The 21246-nt window shown below is 48.1% G+C and overlaps 1 protein-coding gene across 2 annotated transcripts in view; it reads right to left on the bottom strand.

The window, feature by feature from the left end:
• The window catches only part of LOC141153543 (venom factor-like), a 309206-nt gene that overhangs the window by 242879 nt on the left and 45081 nt on the right, over positions 1 to 21246 (bottom strand). For both annotated transcript variants that reach the window (XM_073638454.1, XM_073638462.1), the window contains exon 6: positions 17432 to 17514. In XM_073638454.1, coding sequence (XP_073494555.1) covers positions 17432 to 17514 — 83 coding nt within the window. The remainder of the gene's footprint in view (positions 1 to 17431; positions 17515 to 21246) is intronic.

Here is a 21246-nt window from a genome sequence, read left to right as displayed (position 1 = left end):
AAAAATAAATATTTATTTATAACGTGCACACTTTGTGAGGTAGTTGTGCTTAAATTTCTGGATTATGTTGATTTTTTTAGGAAGTTAAAAAAAACAGCTTGCCCATCTTACAATGCATGAAACATACTTTGTGACACAGTCTTGGATTCAGAATTTAGTTTTAGTTGCAAAAATAGCATTAAGGGGTTTAATACTGCCCACTCTGTTTGCAGTGTGTGAATATAAGGTGCCCAAAAGAGGTAGTCGTGGGCGAGCTGTAGCCCCTGCTCGCTTTGGCACCCTACAGACAAAGTGTGTCCTCCCTCTGGTGTGCTGCTGTGTATGTGGTGTCTTCCACTTACTTCTGGCCAGCCGGCCTCTTTTGACTCCAGGAATTCCTCTTCTGGAACCAGGGCAGCATAATGCCCAATGGGTTGTCATCTTTCCCACATGTACCGATACAACTTCAGCCCTGGTTCCTGATGTAGGTGAAGCATCTTGGTTGCTTTCTTCTCTAGCCCTAGAGACTCTTCCTCATCAATGACAGTATATCTGGATCCCATTTCTCTCCACCTCTGAGTACTTGAGTCCTGACTAGTGATGAGCGAGCACTAAAATGCTTGGGTGCTCATTGCTCAAAATTGGGGCCTAAAAATTGGTCAAATCGATGAAAACAGTGCTCAAATGACATGGAGACAGCATGGAGAAGACCCCTTGAAGCATCTCTGACTCCCAGGTCACTGCTGTGAACAATGTTGTCAGAGTATTATGCCACTTTTACGAACTGGCAATAAAACATACAAAAACGAAGCCAAAATGGATTTTCCTGGAAAAAATGTTAAGAAACATTTTCTTTCCAGGGTAATGACTTACATATAAGGCAAAATAAATAACCAAAAACAAAAATGCTCCTTCAAACCTTGGGCTATGTTCACGCGTTGTGTTTTTGATGCGTTTTTGCCCTTTTGCATTTCTTTCAACGGTGAAAAATACATTCACCAGTAAATGTAATTATAAAATTGTACTACCTTATCTGGCCATGTAGTGTGTGAGACATGATCAGACACATCCAGAATGAACACTTATTTCCAGCTGATAATACCATCTAGCACCTGTCCCTATTTTAAAAGCAGCTAACAGCGTTATCAATAGGGAATAGATAAGAATATAATTTTTTTTTCAGCACAGACTATAATACAATAACCCCTGACTAAATGCCTGTAAGACGCTATCCCTACTGCTATAGGTCACCAGTACACTAATCTCAGATAAGACAGGTAATATTGTACAATAAAAAATAGATTTTAACCGGCCACAAAATGTTTTGTTTGGACGTGGTAGCAACAAATTGTGAAGGGACACAAGCAACCCTGCCTGCTTTTATGAATTTGTGAGTAAAGATCACCATTAAAAAATATGAATCGGTCAACGAGTGCATGGAAAATATTAATCAAGTAATGCACTGTGGAAGAGATGTATTCGACGACAATGAACAACACTCATCTCCAGCTGATGACTGTCCATGCTCTCCTCCTCATCCTCCCTCTCCTCAGGCCATCCACGCTGAATGGACGGTATGAATGTTGTGTGGGTAGTACCGTCTGTAGTGCAGGAAACCAGCTCCTGTTCCTCCTCCTCCTCATTATCACCCAATCCGCGTTAAGATGATATAAGGCTGGGTTGTGTAGCATCACCCTGTATAGTTCCTTGCTCCATCTCATCGTGCTCCGCCTGCAATGCCTCCTCTTCAATTGTAAGTAGCGAGCGTTTCAGTTGACAGAGCGTCATCGCCACTCAACATCTTGATGGAGTCCTCAAAGTTTTGGAAGATGGCACAGATGTCAGACATCCATGCCCACTCATCAGCTCTTATGTAGGGAGGCTGACCTGAATACCGATGGGCGTGTTGCAGCTGGTATTCAACAACTGCCCTCTGCTGCTCACAAATCTTTCCCAACATATGAAACATTGAGTTCCAATGCGTGGTGACATTGCCAACCAATCGGTGAGCTGGAAGCTGCAAACGGTGCTGAAGCATGGCGAGGGCGCCGGAAGCTGTAGCTGACTTTCTGAAATGGGCACACATGTGGTGTACTTTCACAAGCAGCTTAGGCAGATCCAGATAGGTTTTGAGAAACTGCTGAACCAGTAGATTGAGCACATGGGCCAGGCATAGTATGCGTGCGAGGTTGCCAAGCCTCAGAGCTACCACCAGGTTCGGCCATTGTCACAGACAATCATGCCTGGCTGTAGGTTCAGTGGTGAGAGCCACAGATCTGCCTGCTCTGTTACAGCTTTCAACAACTGTGATGCGGCGAGAGGTTGGTCACCTAAGCATATTAGCTTCAGCACAGCCTGTCGCCACTCGGCTGAGGCAGTGCTTCCAGCTTCTGACTGATGTGGTCATTTTGGAGATGGAGGCTGAAGAGGATGAGGTGCAGGAGCTGTAGAATGTGAGGAAATCCTAAGTGACCCAGGGCCCGCAATCCTCGGCATCGGGAGGATGTGTTCCGTCCCAGGGTTCAACTGGGTCCCAGCTTCCACAATATTAATCCAGTGTGCCATCAGTGAGATATACCGTCACTGGCCACAAGCACTTGTCCACGTGTCCGTGGTTAGGTGGACTTTCCCAGTAACTGCGTTGTTGAGGGCACAGCTAATGTTGTGGGACACGTGCTCGTGTAATGCGGGGACGGCACACCGGGAGAAATAGTGGTGGCTGGGGTTGCGGAAAGCTTCCGTCTCCATGAGCCTAAAAGGCAACATTTCCAGTGCAAGCAACTGAGAAATGTGGCAGTTTAGTATTGTGGATTGTGGGTGGTTGGCTGCGTATTTGCGTTTGCATTCAATGGACTGGGGAAGGGACAACTGAACACTGCGCTGGGACAAGGACCTGGATGTGGTTGCTGATGGTGGTGGTTGCAAGTGTGCAACAACGGGTGCAGTGTGGGAGGCATCTTCGCCTGTGCCATGGACAGGGGATTGGCGTGCACATACAACAGCGGAACAGGCAGTGGTGTCACCCGCAGACACTGGTTCTGGACCCTGGCATTTGGCCCAACTAGTTGGGTACATTGCTGTCATGTGCCTCAGCATGCTGGTGGTGGTCAGGCTGGTAGTTTTGCTGCCCCTGCTGATGCCGACATGGCAGATGTTGCAAATGGCCTTTTTGGAGTTAACTGGACAGTCTTTAAAAAAGAGCCAGACTCTGTAAGTCCTAACAGTTGGACTGGACTGGCAACTTCTCTCCTGTTTGTGTTCTGGGGAACAGTTGCCCGCCTTGTGTCTGTGGCCACCCCACTGCTTTTTCCTGCCTGTTGTGGTGCTACGGCTTCCTCCCTTTCTGTGCTGCTGTCCTCGCTATGCATGACACCTTCCCAGGTTGGATCAGTGACTTCATTGTCCACCACCTCGTCTTCCACGTACGCACCCTGGGCCTCCCCCTGACTTGCTGGCAATTGTATCTCTCTTTCCCTTTGCATTTTTGAAGGTGGTAACAGCATTCTGCACCACGGAGATGGATACTCACCACTGTGAGGTTCATTAAGTTACGTTTTTAAGTCACTTTGCACTTTATAGCACAGAGTCACTTTTTGCTCTTCTGCATTACTAGTGCTCCCCAAAATACCAAACATACTCCCCTGAGGAATTCTCCATAAGGAGAAAGAAACACGTCGGGAGGGATTTTTTGTGTGTTATGTTATAAGATGCATTTGGGTACTGCCCTTCTTAGGGCAGGAGCTAACACCAGAGGCACGACAGGGTAGATTTCTATATCCTTAAAGAACAAATTGAGTGAACTAAATGAAAAACCCTGGATGATGTCCATATGCAAGAAATGGGTGAGATCTACACATACTATTAATGTTGGTTAATCAGGATAGCACTTTATTATTGTTTAAGTTATTTAACGGTCAGGACAAAACGAACATCATCGGCCATTATATTTTTAGTTGGTCATATCGTGTGTCCTGAAGTTAATAGGGGCTAATGAATAGCTGGTATTGGATATCAGAGGTATAAACTATTTTTAGAGATTTATTAAAGGTTATATTTTAAGAGATACCTCTTAGCTTTTATATATTGTTGATACTGAGATGATTTTCTTCGTAAGTTAAGCAGATTATAGCTATTCAACTGCAATTGTATCTCATCATCATCCAACTCTTGCAACAGTAATTGTACTTTCCCACCATCACCTTTGTGTGACCGTGGCTGCTCAAATATTTTTGCATCGCTACATGCGATCTCCTCATGCCTCGCTTCAAGCGTGCTTGGCGAGAGGCCCAAAAATTATGGAAACACCGGGCTCAGAGGATGTTCATTCAGTTGTTTAATGTTGTTGAAAAAAAGCAGATCACGGACATGGCACAAAACTAAAGTCATTTCAAATGGCAACTTTAGGGCTTTAAGAAACACTAAGAGAAATCAAGATTAAAAATGCTGTACTCAGTAAGGGTAATTTTTTTCAGACCAAGCAGAGGGAAAAAATTATGGAATCACTCAATTCTGAGGAAAAAATTATGGAATCATGAAAAATAAACGCACAAAAGAACACTCCAATACATCACTAGTATTTTGTTGCACCACCTCTTGCTTTAATAACAGCTTGCAGTCTCTGAGGCATGGACTTAATGAGTGACAAACAGTACTCTTCATCAATCTGGCTCCAACTTTCTCTGATTGCTGTTGCCAGATCAGCTTTGCAGATTGGAGCCTTGTCATGGACCATTTTCTTCAACTTCCACCAAAGATTTTCAATTGGATTGAGATCCGGACTATTTGCAGGCCATGACATTGACCTTATGTGTCTTCTTTGAAGGAATGTTTTCACCGTTTTTGCTCTATGGCATGATGCATTATCATCTTGAAAAATGATGTCATCATCCCCAAACATCCTTTCAATTGATGGGATAAGAAGACTGTCCAAAATATCAATGTGAACTTGGGCATTTATTGAAGATGTAATGACAGCCATCTCCCCAGTGCCTTTACCTAACATGCAGCCCCATATCATCAATGACTGTGGAAATTTGCATGTTCTCTTCATGCAGTCATCTTTATAAATCTGATTGGAACGGCACCAAACAAAAGTTCCAGCATAATCACCTTGCCCAATGCAGATTCGCGATTCATCACTGAATATGACTTTCATCCAGTCATCCACAGTCCCCGATTGCTTTTCCTTAGCCCATTGTAACCTTATTTTTTCTGTTTAGGTGTTAATGATGGCTTATGTTTAGCTTTTCTGTATGTAAATCCCATTTCCTTTATGTGGTTTCTTATAGTTCGGTCAAAGACATTGACTCCAGTTTCCTCCCATTCGTTCCTCATTTGTTTTGTTGTGCATTTCCTGTTTTGGAGACATATTGCTTTAAGTTTACGGTCTTGACGCTTTGATGTCTTCCTTGGTCTACCAGTATGTTTGCCTTTAACAACCTTCCCATGTTGTTTGTATTTGGTTCAGATTTTAGACACAGCTGACTGTGAACAACCAACATCTTTTGCAACATTGCATGATGATTTACCTTCTTTTAAGAGTTTGATAATGCTCTCCTTTGTTTCAATTGACAACTCTCGTGTTGGAGCCATGATTCATGTCAGTCCACTTGGTGCAACAGCTCTCCAAGGTGTGATCACTCCTTTTCAGATGCAGACTAACGAGCAGATCTAATTTGATACAGGTGTTAGTTTTGGAAATGAAAATTTACAGGGTGTTTCCATAATTTTTTCCTCAGAATTGAGTGATTCCATATTTTTTTCCCTTTGCTTGGTCTGAAAAAAATTACCCTTACTGAGTACCACATTTTTAATCTTGATTTCTTTTAGTGTTTCTTAAAGCCCTAAAGTTGCCATTTGAAATGACTTTAGTTTTGTGCCATGTCTGTGATCTGCTTTTTTTCAACAACATTAAAAACAAATTAATGAACATCCTCCGAGCCCGGTGATTCCAAAATTTTTGCTAGGGGTTGTATAAATGGAAAAGTGAAAAGTTCTTCGGAGTGTCCAAGTGTGGGATCGCTTGTCTCCAGGCACTCGGCATGATGGGAGGAAGGAGGATCAGGGTGAGGAATATGTGTTCCAGACTCACGGCTACTGAGACTGGACCTTGTTGAAGACAGGGTGGTGGCAAACTGACTGGAAGCATTATTTCCTATCCAACCAACAACATTTTTACAATGCTCTGGCTTCAAGAGTGGTGTTAAGTGGCCCCCTAGAAAGTGAGACAGGAAGCTAGGACAACATGATGTGGGTGCCTGTTGTGCTCCCTCAGCAGGCACAATTTCAGCTTGCCCACGGCCTCGGCCTCTGATTGCACCATCACGTCCACTTCCCCGTCTCTTGCCACACACCTTTCCCATTCTAAACAGAGTATAATATTTGTCAAGTTCCCAAAAATGTCAGGATTATTACTACATTAATATAGGATCACGTCTGATGACCACGGTTTTAGGTAGTGGCCTAATAGATATGGTATCGATCAGCGACTAAATGTTATTAAGTTTGAACACACAACTGGCAGACTTTAAATGGAGTATAATATTTGTCACGTTCCCAAAAAGTCAGGATTGTTACCACAGTAATATAGGATCACGCCTGATGATGAACAAGTTTCTCTGCTTCCACAATACAGCAATGCTATTAAACTCAACCAAATCTGGCTGTATGCTGCTAACAAGCAAATGGAGCAGTAAAAATTGTGTATTATATTGCTTTTCAACAAAATAATCAGGATTAAGAGCAAATAAATTATTAGCCCTGATATCTAGGGCTATGGATATGAGTAACAGTTGCAGAAAGAACATGCAATTGACCCTATTCTGTTGTATACGCCCTCCACAAACTCTGCCTGCCTAACTACTGCTATCACCAGGATTAATATGCATGAGAATTAGTCCTTAGAAGGACTGTTAGTTTAGATTCAGAATAGTGTGGAATACCTCACTAGAATAAATGCCAATTCTCTCCCTCACTCAGCAGCACCTCTCCCTAATCTGCCTGTCTGACGGGTAGGCTGTGATGAGCATAGGGTACCGGGTCTTATATAGACCCGATGACGCTATGCGGCCAGCTAATCACTGTAATGCCACAACCAACATGGCTGCGGCATTGCAGTGACTGGCAGGCAATCCCTGCATGTTAATTCGCTGTCTAAACAGCGCCAAATTGCGGGGCAGGGACTCAAGCTCCCACCCGAGCAATTCAAAAATGCTCGCCGAGCACCGAGCATCTCGAGCACTGAGGGGCTGGAGCAAGTATCGAATAGTGGCGAGCTCATCACTAGTCCTGACTTCTTCTGCAGCCTCGCAGACAGAATGTGCCCCCAGGCCTCCGACGACTTTCTCGAGGTTCCCAGGCCGGCTAAGGGGACTCTTGTGGAGGGATTCTCTGGTGATCCACTGTCAGGGATACTAGGCCCACTTCTACCCCAGCAGCCCTTACAGAACCTGTTAGCTTTCTGCAGTACTGCACACTACTGATTGTGCTCGCTTCCTGCTCTTGGCACTAGCACTCCCCCTACTTGGCCGGTTGTTACAGTTAACTCTACCTAGGCCAAACTGCAGCCCCAGAGGGTTATAACTTCAAGAACGTGCTTTAAACCCTTTCTAGTATCAGGGGTAGACTATCACCTCCTCCACTACTACATGAAGAATTTAAAAAAAGCCTGCTATTAAGGTGCTGTTACTGCAATATCTCTCAGATCAATGAATTCAGTCACACTGAGTGATAAAACAGCTACAGAACTTCCTTATATATCACTTGAATATTTGCATTAGTATTCACAGACTAGCACTCCCATGTTTAACCCCTTTCTGACGTGGTATGTAATAGTACGCACCACGCCAGCACCCCCTGTTCCGGCGCTGAGCTCGCACTGAACCGGGCACATGTCAGCTGATTCTTACAGCTGACATGTCCCTGCAACAGCCTCGGGTGGAATCGTGATCCACCCGCGGCTGTTAACTAGTTAAATTCCGCTGTCAATCAATGAAAAAAATAAGCCTTCACCCAGCCCTAGATCCTGAAAAATGGAGACGCTACGGGTCTTGGAAAATGGCGCCATTTTTTTATTTTTTTTTTTATTTTTTTTTTTAGCAAACTTTGGAATTTTTTTTCACCACTTAAGTAAAAAAGAACCTGTGCATGTTTGGTGTCTACGAACTCATAATAACCTGGAGAATTATAATGGCAGGTCAGTTTTAGCATTTAGTGAACGTGGAAAGAAAAAAAAAAAAACAACTGTGGAATTGCATTTTTTTCCAATTTCACCGCACATGGAATTTTTTCCCCGTTTTCCAGTACATGATATGGTAAAACCAGTGATGGTGTTTAAAAGTACAACTCGTCCCGTAAAAAATAAGCCCTCACATGCCAATATTGAACAAAAAATAAAAAAGTTCTGGCTCTGGAAAGAAGGGGAGCAAAAAACAAAAACGAAAAAACGGAAAATGCTCCGGTCATGAAGGGGTTAAAGGGAACCTGTCACCAGGTTTTTACCATATAAAGCGGGCATCACCTGTAATCCCTCTTAGACACAGCATTCTAGAATGCTGTGTCTATGTTCCCAATGTGCTTTGCATAACATAAAAATAGCTTTTATTATACTCACCTACAGTGCTGTTCTGTTCAAAGGGTGTCGCTGGTATTGATTCGGTGCCTCATCTCTTCTTTTGATCACCGTCCTCCTCATTGCTCTGTGTGGATGACGCATCCTACATCATCTCCACAGTGTCCACCATCGAGCTCCTGCGCAGGCGCACTTCTCTCTGCCCTGCCGAGGGCAGAGCAAAGTACTATAATGCACATATCCGGGGTGAGGGCAAAGAGCACTGGTGCATGCACCGTACAATACTTTGCTCTGCCCTCGGCAGGGCAGAGAAAAGTGCGCCTGCACAGGAGAGTGAAAGGGAACACTGTGTGGATGATGTAGGATGCGTCATTGGGGATGTACATACATTATACTAGAATGGTTTATATGAGGACTTACAGGTGCTGGCCCTACTTTATATGGGAAAAACCTGGTGACCGGTTCCCTTTAAACTGCTTGAGCACTGAAAGTAGTACATTACAATTAGACTAGGCCGTTTTATATCAATAAGTGGAATGAGTTTATTGCTCTGACTTGCTATCCTCAACACTGTACAAGTATAAAATGGCGCTCATTGGCCAGCCCCCATCTTTTATTCTGCCTGTTATATCCCCCTAACTGGCTGCACTAGACCACTTGATGTGATAGCTGTAGTGTGGCTGTGCCTGACATCATCAGCCTGCTCTCTAAGTCTTCTCTGAGTGTGTAAAATAGCGCTGTGAATTTTTTTTAGGCCGATGTGAGTCAAATCGCAGTATATATACAGGGTGGTCCAAAAGTAGGTGGCCAGAAAATAATGACATTTATTATGATTTATATATAAAATTATATTTACTAACACAAGCATAACATTGACAATTAAATTTTATTCTGAACAATAATACAAAAGCCCTTAAATTTTATCAGCGCAGGTGCTCAAACTGTTTTCCATTACAATTTGCACAGCTTTGAAGTCTGCCTCTTACACTTCGACACACTTTTTTGCACAAGTCTCTTTGGGTATTAATTTCTTGAAATGCATCTCTTATGTAATTTTTCAAATCACTGACACTTTTTGGTTTTCGACTATAAACTTTGTCCTTGAGTACTCCCCAAAAGAAAAAATCCATTGGGGTCAAGTCTGGTGAACGTGCCGGCCAATCAAGTGGGCCTCTTCGGCCAATCCATTTATTAGGAAATGTTTCATCAAGATACTCGCGGACTACGCTTGAATAATGTGGAGGGGCCCCATCTTGTTGGAAATAAAGACTTTTTTTTTCAAAGAGTCTGTGAGGAATGAAAAGTGGAATCTGATTGGTTGCTAAGGGCAACTGAGCCAGTTTCACTTTACACCATGTTTGATAAATCTCCCCCTTCATAACCTTATTACACTTTCTGTCCACCTACTTTTGGACCACCCTGTATATATATAGTGGTAGATCGCTCACTCAACTGCACACGGAAGAAGACACTGGTACGCTGTCTCTTTAAATTTCATGTTGGTTTATTAAGTGTGGCATAAACCAACATTTAAGTCGATAAAAGAAAACACAGCCCGCTGGGCAAAACAGGAAAAAGCTAAACAAAATAGCAACACAAAGCACAGTCCTTGTGGTAGCAGGGATCCGCCTGTTCAGAGTTTAGCAACTCCACATGGTTCAGGTCAGCTCAACACATACAGTACAGTCCAAAAGTTTGGACACACCTTCTCATTTAAAGATTTTTCTGTATTTTCATGACTATGAAAATTGTACATTCACACTGAAGGCATCAAAACTATGAATTAACACATGTGGAATTATATAGTTAACAAAAAAGTGTGAAACAACTGAAAATATGTCTTATATTCTAGGTTCTTCAAAGTAGCCACCTTTTGCTTTGATGACTGCTTTGCACACTCTTGGCATTCTCTTGATGAGCTTCAAGAGGTAGTCACCGGAAATGGTCTTCCAACAATCTTCAAGGAGTTCCCAGAGATGCTTAGCACTTGTTGGCCCTTTTGCCTTCACTCTGCCATCCAGCTCACCCCAAACCATCTCGATTGGGTTCAGGTCTGGTGACTGTGGAGGCCAGGTCATCTGGCGTAGCACCCCATCACTCTCCTTCTTGGTCAAATAGCCCTTATGACTCACCCCTGGGCCGTGGGGTACCCGGAACCAGGCCTTCTTGTGTACGGTGCTGATGGGGATAGTAGTGGCAACCCGATCCCGTGGCTCAGAGGGGTCAGACCAAATTGTGGCAGTCTATTTATCAGTGTTTTGAATGTCCGACTACGCCACCCGTGGATTGAGGTCAGAGATAACCACCGCTGCGAGGCAGACCACTGAGGCTGGTGTTGATGCGCAGCGCAGGGATGGGATAACTCCACACGGGAAGAGTGTAGCCTCAGGGCAGTGTATATGGATGCTGGGGGGTGATGGTGCAGGCGCAGCAGAAATCACACAGAGTCCAATGATGCAGTCCAAGGTCTTTTACTCACAGTTGTTATCCAAGTCACTTCCGTCGGCAAGGACTGCCTGCCCGAGCCTTGCTGCGTCCACCAGGTGAGGGGCTCGGTCAACCCCCAGGCAATTCAGGAGTATGGCACAGGACCCCCTTCTGTCCTTTCTCTGGCCTCTCGTGCCCCACCAATGACCAAACTTCTGTCCAGCTACCGCGGACCGTGTCGGGCAAACGTTGGCCTCCGCTTCCCGCTATCCTATATGGCGCCTTCCTAGCAGGTTTGGCGGGGGGGGGTCGCACCAATAAATGATCACGACATCCGGTTCTTGGCTCACGGATAATTTACCTCCACCAACTTGGGAATCCGGTACCCTTCCACAGCCTGACCCTTCACCCGATATAACGCGGGTTTGCAATGGTTGCTGTCCGTTCTGCTCTCTTGGGGTCCCTTCTGCCTTCTTGTTTCTGGAGCCTTTCTACTCCTCTGTCTCTTCTCCTTCCTTCCTTCTCCTTCTTCTCTTCTCCTCTCTGGCCCCGGCCTTCTCTCCAGGCCTGCCTCGTGGAGCTGAGCTCAGGCTGAGCCTCGGCTCCCTGTCAGCTCTCTCTCCCTTCTGAACTGGACTGAACTGAACTCCCTCCTAAGATGGCCCCCACCTTTTATCTGCTTCTCTGTGTCCGAGCTCAGGTGACCTGCACCCAATGAGCTCCTTCCTATGCTCCAGAAACCGTCCCCTCTGCTCCTACATCACTGGGTTCTCTCCCACCTCCCCACTCCAGCCAGGGACATGGTCAGTTGTGCCTGCATAAATGGGAGCACCGTCGAGCTGTCCCCCGGAAATGGGGTGAGTGTGTGTATGCAGCTAACTGAGCCCTGGTCCACACTCCATCCTTACCTGGGAGTGGAATATCACACCTCTGGTTGAGGTGCAATACCCCTGTAGCAGCCGAACCCTCGGGGCGCTACATTCCCCCCCCGTAAACCACAGCACGTCCTCGGGCTGGAACAGAGCAAAAACATTTGATTTACAAAACATGCAAAATTAAAGGTTTTTTTTTGTTGTGTTTGTTTTTTTTCACCAAACATTATACTACATCTTTAATACCACCGGAACTCTTTTATCAGCCATCATGCAAAACATTTTCAATATCATGCAATTCTCCTAGCAGCATATATAACAATTCTATATATAAAACTTTTTCAGGTAAAACATTTTTTTAAAAGTTAATTCTCTTCTTCACTGGCCACTGTGCAACTTGCGACCAGGTGTCCATTTTCAATAAAGTGCAAACTTGGCAAAACTTTTAACAGGAGGGACCCATTCGTAAACCCTCAACGTAGGCCCTGGGGTGGCTGCAGGGCATAGCTGATCCAGCTGCTGGACCTCATCTTCGGCCACCTCTAACGGGTTTTTGATCTGAGGTCAGTTGTTGTAGTTTCTTATAAAACCAGTAGGGGGGCAAATATATACAAAGTTGACCGCTCCCAGTCCTCGGCTGGATAGCTCACTAAGTTGGCTGCTCCCAGTCCTCAGCCGGTTTTAACTGACCCGATGCCGGGCAACTCTAGGTAACAGTCTCCTTACCCTGACGGGTAACTATATACATTTGTACGCTGCCGCTCCTCAGTAGCGGTGTCCTCCTTGCGCACCTTCTTCCTCATAATATTCTTCAGACCCGTCTGGGTCCTCTGAATAACCGGGTTCGGGGTAGTGTTGCTCCTCTTCTACCCTCCGGATGTTAATGGCGTACCACCCCCGCAGACCTCTGTGTCTGGTGTAGGACACCCGATCTCCCGGGAACAGATCCCGCCCCTGGTGACCTTCTGACAGGTGGCTCTCCACGTCTCTCCGGGTAACAAACACATCCGTGTCCGTCGTCGGGTCTCTGATGAAACCCCACCCCTCCTCTTGTTGGAATTTCACCACGGTCCCTATGATTCTGGGACCGCGTGCGGTTTGGGGGTCTCGCCGGGCACGCATTTTCTGTTCCACGCTCCAGGCCTGCAGCAGCTCATGCCTCTGGCGCCATGCCCGCTCCTCTCTCGCAAGTTGCTCACAAATCTCCCACCTGCGGACTGCGGCCATCCGCGTCTCCTGTGCAAACCCCATCACATCCTCCCCGGTTTGGTCCCATCCTACCTGGACCTCTTCCTCCGGGAGCTGAGAAATGATGACTGGCTGCAGTAGGTGCAAGAGCGGAGCAAGGGGGGCCTCGGCCTCTGCGGACAGGTTTTTCCGCTGACTGGGGTGAACCCATCCCTCTGGTACGGGGACCGGTTCTCCATTGGGTCCGGCGAGCTGGCTGTACAGGTCAGTCCCAAGGAGTGGTGGTTTCGGGACCGGGGGCGCACGGGGTTGGGAGGCGCCTGAGGAGGTCAGGCCTTGCAACCGGGCCTGGAGCGGACTGCTTCCGACCGCACCCGGGGTCAGGGGGCACGACGTGGGGCGTGGTTCAGCGGCGGTGTTCGCAGCTTGGGGCCTACGTACCGGCAGCGGGAGCGTGGAAGCTGCAGCGGCTCCCGGGACTTCTGGCTCCACGGCGGGATCCAGGGGTAAGCCTTCGGTGTCAGGACCCAGGGCAGGGGTGTCTTCCTTACTTGCCTCCGCGGCAGCGCTGTTCTCGGCCTCCGGTCTCCTCTCTCTGTCCTCGGGGGCAGGCGCACTGCCGGGTGCTGGCAGCGTCTCTTGCTGCCGGGTCGCGACCTGCCGGGCCATCTCCTCCCTCCATCCGGCGATGACTTCCCTCTGCACCCGGCCCATCCTCCGGTCCAACTCCTCCAGCGCTGTCCGCAGGAACTCAGGGTCTTCTGCTGGGAGCTGAGCCATCAGCTCCGTGAGGCTGTACGGGGTCGCCTCGGCCTGCAGCAGGCCACTTGCCAGGGTGCTGGAGTTGGTGCTCCTCTCCATCTCCGGGTGTGATGTGGCGAGACTGATCCAAACCACACCCTGCTCCTCGGTTTTCTTCTCTTTCCGCCCCTGTTGGGGGTGGTCCTGGGGCAATCTGCTGACAATCACTCTCAGAGGCAGCCCCCCCACCTTGATGGACATCTCTACAGCCGCACTCATGGCTGTTGGGGGTGGGCTCCTTCTTTGGTGCCATTCTGGGACCTGGCCCACGATGGGAGGTGGCTTCCTGTTGTCTTTTGGCGCACACATTATGGCGTCCGTTCTGCCGGGGCAGGCGCCATTTTCAATACAGTGAAACAGTCTCTTTTCAGGCACGCAATACCCGTTTGTGGCGGGTTGGTCACAATCCTGCCAACTGCGCCAAAAGCTGACTCGCCCCCTGGGCCGTGAAGTACCCGGAACCAGGCCTTCTTGTGTACGGTGCTGATGGGGGTAGTAGTGGCAACCCGATCCCGTGGCTCAGGGCGGTCAGACCAAATTGTGGCAGTCTATTTATCAGTGATTTGAATGTCCGCCTACGCCACCCGTGGATTGCGGTCAGAGATAACTGCCGCTGCGAGGCAGACCACTGAGGCTGGTGTTGATGCGCAGCGCAGGGATGGGATAACTCCACACGGGAAGAGTGTAGCCTCAGGGCAGTGTATATGGATGCTGGGGGGTGATGGTGCAGGCGCAGCAGAAATCACACAGAGTCCAATGATGCAGTCCAAGGTCTTTTACTCACAATTGTTATCCAAGTCACTTCCGTCGGCAAGGACTGCCCGAGCCGTGCTGCGTCCACCAGGTGAGGGGCTCGGTCAACCCCCAGGCAATTCAGGAGTATGGCACAGGACCCCCTTCTGTCCTTTCTCTGGCCTCTCGTGCCCCACCAGTGACCAATCTTCTGTCCAGCTACCGCGGACCGTGTCGGGCAAGCGTTGGCCTCCGCTTCCCGCTATCCTATATGGCGCCTTCCTAGCAGGTTTGGCGGTGGGGTCGCACCAATAAATGATCACGACCTCCGGTTCTTGGCTGAGGGATAATTTACCTCCACCAACTTGGGAATCCGGTACCCTTCCACAGCCTGACCCTTCACCCGATATAACACGGGTTTGCAATGGTTGCTGTCCGTTCTGCTCTCTTAGGGTCCCTTCTGCCTTCTTGTTTCTGGAGCCTTTCTACTCCTCTGTCTCTTCTCCTTCCTTCCTTCTCCTTCTTCTCTTCTTCTCTCTGGCCCCGGCCTTCTCTCCAGGCCTGCCTCGTGGAGCTGAGCTCAGGCTGAGCCTCAGCTCTCTCTCCCTTCTGAACTGGACTGAACTGAACTCCCTCCTAAGATGGCCCCCACCTTTTATCTGCTTCTCTGTGTATGAGCTCAGGTGACCTGCACCCAATGAGCTCCTTCCTATGCCCCAGAAACCATCCCCTCTGCTCCTACATCACTGGGTTCTCTCCCCCCTCCCCACTCCAACCAGGGACATGGTCAGTTGTGACTGCATAAATGGGAGCACCGTCGAGCTATCCCCCGGAAATGGGGTGAGTGTGTGTATGCAGCTAACTGAGCCCTGGTCCACACTCCATCCTTACCTGGGAGTGGAATATCACACCTCTGGTTGAAGTGCAATACCCCTGTAGCAACCGAACCCTCGGGGCGCTACACTTACACAGCCTGGAGGTGTGTTTGGGGTCATTGTCCTGTTGAAAAATAAATGATGGTCCAACTAAACGCAAACTGGATGGAATAGCATGCCGCTGCAAGATGCTGTGGTAGCCATGCTGGTTCAGTATGCCTTCAATTTTGAATAAATCCCCAACAGTGTCACCAGCAAAGCACCTGTTAAGAGGAGACTTTGAAGAACCTAGAATATAAGACATATTTTCAGTTGTTTCACACTTTTTTGTTAAGTATATAATTCCACATGTGTTAATTCATAGTTTTAATGCCTTCAGTGTGAATGTACAATTTTCATAGTCATGAAAATACAGAAAAATCTATAAATGAGAAGGTGTGTCCAAACTTTTAGTCTGTACTGTAGATGTCTGGAGTTGCTCTCTCCAGACTCACTGAACGCCTCAGCAGGCCGAGTATTTAAACCCCAGACCACACCCTGAGGTGGAGATATGGTGAATGACCTCCCACCCTTCACAATGGTCATTCACAAAAAACACTCCCTTTTAAAATGGAGGTTGAACCCTCTCAGCAAATAACATGCTGGAGCAAACTTCATGGTTTCAATTCACGGAAGCTAATTGCCTCTGTGAAACATATCTTCCCTCTATCACCTTACCAGTGACTTTGTCACTATATATATATATATATATATATATATATATATATATATACACACACACAACTACACACTCACTTTGTAAGTTTGTTAGTTGTCTTTACATATTTGGATTGTAGAGATTTTTCTTTTGTCTTTTTATGGAAAAAATAAATCAAATCAAATAAAAAATTTGGACAAAGGGGTATTAAATTGTTCTCCTTGTTTGCAGTGTAAGGGCCAGCTCACACGACCGTATAACACGGACAAGTGCTATCCAATGTTTTATCGGATAGCATTCAGCCCAATGTTAGACTATGGGGCAGTGCAGATCTGCAATTTTTTCTCATGCCAATTCAGCATGAGAAAACAATCCCAGCATGCTGCGAGTGCATCTGGATCACGTGCATCCATACAAGTCCATGGGTGCATGTAAAACATCGGACTGCACTTGGATGTCATCCGAGTGTAGTCCGATGTACGCGAACAAAGACAATGAAGAAGATGGAGAAATTAATTTCTGTACTGTGATTCTCGCATATGAGAGAATCGGATCACACTGACGTGACACTTGGATCAAACTCCTCGCAGAGTTTGACCTAAGTGAGATTAGCATAATCGGCACAATTCTCTCACATGAGAGAATCTATGGCCCTGAGATTCCACCCTTGGAAGGATACTGGTATTAAGGTATTAAGGTGCTGTTAATGTGGTATATCTCAGATCAATCAATTCACAGTCACACTGAATGACTATGCAGGTACAGCGCCTCCTTATATCACATGAATCACTGCAGTAGTACTCCTTAATCAAATTTAGCCTTTTTTTTAATCCCTATCTGGAATAAAATGTACACTATGACCTTCTAAACCTACACTGTAAGATTCTAAAATTGCGCTGCTTGGTCAGCCTTCATTTTTTATAGTAGCTGTGATAGTCCCCCCTTGATTAGCTGCACTAGATCATATGATGTCGAAGTTGTAAGGCATTATGGGGAAACCTGCGCAGCCACCCCTTATTAGCCTGCTCTCTGTCTTGTGTGTGTATGAAATAGAGGCGAGCATTTTTTTTTGGCCCAACCTCCATGAATGAAATCTTAAAATGTTCAAAATTGCAGGGACCTATGAATTAGAGGAGATTCGACTTGAAGTCGCTCCACAGCAGGTCTATTTTCAGTGCATTAAACTATCCATCTCTCGGAGTAACCATACAAAGATCATACCGCCTACAATCTGTTGACTGAGCAAAAATATTCTGGTCTTCAGGACCATATTACTAGAATAGATGCTCACCGTATTCTTGCACCTCAAACTGTGTGGTATATTCTTTCTGCGGTGCGTGTCTAAATTTCGCAATGATTTTCCATGTGCCAAAGCTGAAAATATAAAACATATAATAAAATAGTTTAATTTGGCCACAAGCTATATGCAATCTCCTGTCTGAGATAATTTACTCTTGATAAATAGAGAGCTTGTAGCAAAATAGAATAAAAGATTTTTCATTTATATATTCATATGGATGTGTGGCACCCCAGGGGTCTGGTTGCCACAGTAATAGAGATATTATGTCTGAGAGCAAGTGGGAGGTTTCTCTGGTCAGGAGCCCTAAGCATGCAACACGGTCCACCCAGACCTGGGAGGGGAGGAATCTGCCCTTATAAACTGGGTCTGGGGCGGGATTAGGTAGTGTAGTTCCAGACACAGGGAGAGTTACAACAGGAGCTCTGTAGGAGCAGGAGCGAGTGCCAGAGGCTGGAAGCTAGAAAGCTCGCCTTGGCTGAAGACACTAAACCCGGACACGGAGTCCGAGGCTGTGGGGACGTCCAGGTCCAGCAGCAGAATCCAACCGGCAGGGGATTCCATGTCCTCAGGCCTTAGAAACCCGAAGGCACGGTCACAAGCAAGGGACCAGCACCGCCATCGTGAAGCGGAGGCTAACGGAAGGCCCCAAGTCACCGGCCATACGGGTGAGCACCACACGGTATACTCAGGGACGTGGGCTACTTCTACCCGCATAGAGCAAGGCAGCCAGGAAAGAGTGCAGAGAGTCGGGGAGGCCTACAACTCCACCTGGCCAGGGGAGATCCTGCTTGCTCACAGACTGACCAGGCCCCTACTTCTAACCAGTACTCCCGGGAGGGTCTGCGTTATACCATCAGTAAAGACCCTGAACTGCACCACACGTCTCTGTGTTTCATCGCCGCACCAGCACCATTACTATCGGGATGCTCACACCATCACTCCCATCATCTCACATTAGCAGCCCTGAGGCAATACTTCTCCCGTGGGGAGTTATTCCATATTTGGCTGCGCAAATTACATCAGCCTCAGCGGTCTGCAGCGCAGCGGCGGTCCCCACTGACCGCAATCCACGGGTGGCATAGTCGGACATTGTTATTACCTAAGACTGCCACTGGTTTGACCGCCCTGGGCACGGACCGGGTCACCGCCACACTGAGACTACAACCCCCAGCGATCCGGCTCCGGGTATCCCCTGCACAGCACAGGCCCAGGGGGCGCGTCAACTTTGGCGTAGTCGGCAGGATTTCGTGCCCGCAACCACCGGGTACTGCGTGCCTGAAAAAGACTTTTATACTTACCTGTGGTGAAGTTTCCCGCCGTCCGGAGTCGTTTCCCGCCATCAGACGCCATCTTGGACCGTTTCCCGCCGTCTTCTGCCGTCTTCCCGCCATCCGCAGCTGCTTCCCGCCTTCAGACGCCATCTTCGGGACGCCGCGCAGGAAGAAGAGGGGCGTGGACGCCGAAAGCGCGTGAGATCCGAAGCTCCGCCCCACGCTCCGACGCTGCGTAAGGTCCTGGAAGGAAGGAAGAGCGACGCTGACGTCATCGGAGCGCGACGCCAGGTCCACAACCCCGACGATCGACTGCGGAGCCGCGGCCTACGGAAGAAGAGCATCGCAAGGTTGGCCACGGTCCACTAGGGGGGGAAGGAGGATGTCGGACACCGAGGGGAGCTCCACTGCCACACTGGCCGCCAGCGCAACCGCTGCTGCGGTCATGCCCTTCACCATGCCCTATATCCCGGGCGCAACCTGGCTACCCCAGTACTCAGGGGAGTCACATACCCTGAGTGACTTTAGGGAAAGACTTGATAGCCTCTTCCAAGTATACCGCCTCACAGAAGAGCAAAAAGTGAGCATTCTGGTGGCCCAGTTAATCGGGGCAGCCCAAAGGGAGGTAAAGTCCTGGTCATCTGGGAAGAAGAGGACTGTCAGAGAGATACTAGCCCGGCTGAAAGACACATTTGACACCCGCACCTCAGCCGAGATAAAACTCAGATTTTACGGGTGCAAACAACGGGCACATGAAAGTATAAGAGACTATGCTCTAAACCTACAAGAGGCCCTGAGAGCCATTAAGCAGGCAGACCCTGACAGCGTGGGAAATGAAGACAAGCTGTTGACCGAACAATTAATTGAGGGTCTACTGTGCAATACCCACCGAACCCAGTTGCGGGCAATGGCCTTACAGGACCCTGACCTGGACTTTGCACAGTTCAAGGACAGAGCCATCCGGGTGCTCCGAGAACCGGCACCAGGTGGCGCTGTGACCCACAGGCGCCCTGCTATCACTTATCACCAGGACGCGGCGCCCTTGTCTGCAGGGCCTGTGGGAGCTGATGCGCAGGCTTTGAAAAATAACCCGGCAACAGACCTGCACCATCAGGTCCAAGAGCTGACTAAGAGCGTTGCAGCGCTAACCAGAACTGTGCAGTCTTTACAGGTCTCTTCTCCAGGAAAGATCCAGCTGGCATCCGGACCGGAGGACGTCCCGTGGCGCCGACTGAAGAGGACCCCACCGGCCAGAGGAAGACCCAGCGACAGATACAACGAGGACGGACGACCTATCTGCCGCCGCTGCAATCAACCCGGACATATGGCAAGGTACTGTCATTTAAACGGGCACAACCTGGGGTAGAGGGCCAACCCCCAGGCATAAGATCATCAGGCCCATCAAACTGGCATGACAAATACGTAGGGGGACGTCCGGTCTTGCCTGTGGTACTGCATGGCATTCCTAGGAGTGCCCTACTAGACACCGGGTCACAGGTCACCACCATCCCGTACGTGCTCTTCAAGCGGTACTGGAATGACTCGGACATAACCCGCTACCCAGACGACGACCTGAGCATTATAGCCAGCAATGGTCAGCCCGTGCCACAGATAGGATTTAAGGAGGTGACCATCAAGGTCGGTAAAGTTGAACTGCCGGCACAAGGACTGATCATTGTGGACATTGACCGTCGCGAGAGTCACCCAAAAATAACCCTAGGTACTAACGTAATTGAAAACTGTCTTGCAGAGGTGATTCTTATTTTGCAACAGGTTGCCAAGAACGCCAGTTCCAGCCAGCAGCGTGTCCTCCAAAAAGAGATCCGGGCACTGATGAAACGGCAACAAGTGGAACTATCTGGTGGTGAGATAGGTAGCGTGAGAATGTGTGACCCGTTCCCTATTGCCATGCCCCCAAAAAGTGAGATGATTATTTGGTGCCGGGCAGCTATTGGTCTAAGAGGTAGAGACTACCAAGCAATGGTAGAACCCGTCTACTCAGACAGTAGGCCCACCATTTTGACAGCACGGGGGGTGGTCGATGTACGCCATGGGAGGGTGCCCGTCCGCATCATAAATATCGGGGAGAGAGAAGTATACCTGCCCCGGTATGCCACAATAGCCAAATTGTTCACCATCAACCAGAACTCTGTACAGGCCGTGGAACCCTTGCCTCCATCTCAACCAGAGGAAGGTAACGGCTCTAAGAAACCAATGGAGGACTGGTGTCAGCAACTGCATTTGGGTACTGACTCCACTCCCTCACACCAAAAACAGGGAGTCTATCGGATGGTTCAAGAGTACGAGAGAGTGTTTAGTAAACACCCGCTAGACTTCGGGTGAGTAAAGGGGGTAGAACATCACATCCCCACGGGAGACCATCCTCCCATAAAGGAGAGATACCGACCCGTACCCCCTGCACACTACCAACACGCCAAGGGGATGTTAAAAGACATGAAGGAGGCTGGGGTAATTAGGGACAGCTGTAGCCCCTGGGCAGCTCCACTAGTCTTAGTGAAAAAGAAAGACAACACC

The sequence above is a fragment of the Phyllobates terribilis genome, unplaced genomic scaffold (assembly GCF_046119375.1).
Source record: "Phyllobates terribilis strain yellow unplaced genomic scaffold, ASM4611937v1 Scaffold_1__5_contigs__length_1240528914, whole genome shotgun sequence".
Taxonomy (NCBI): Eukaryota; Metazoa; Chordata; class Amphibia; order Anura; family Dendrobatidae; genus Phyllobates; species Phyllobates terribilis.
Note: the sequence above shows the minus strand (reverse complement) of the source record. Positions and strands in the feature narration are given on the sequence as shown.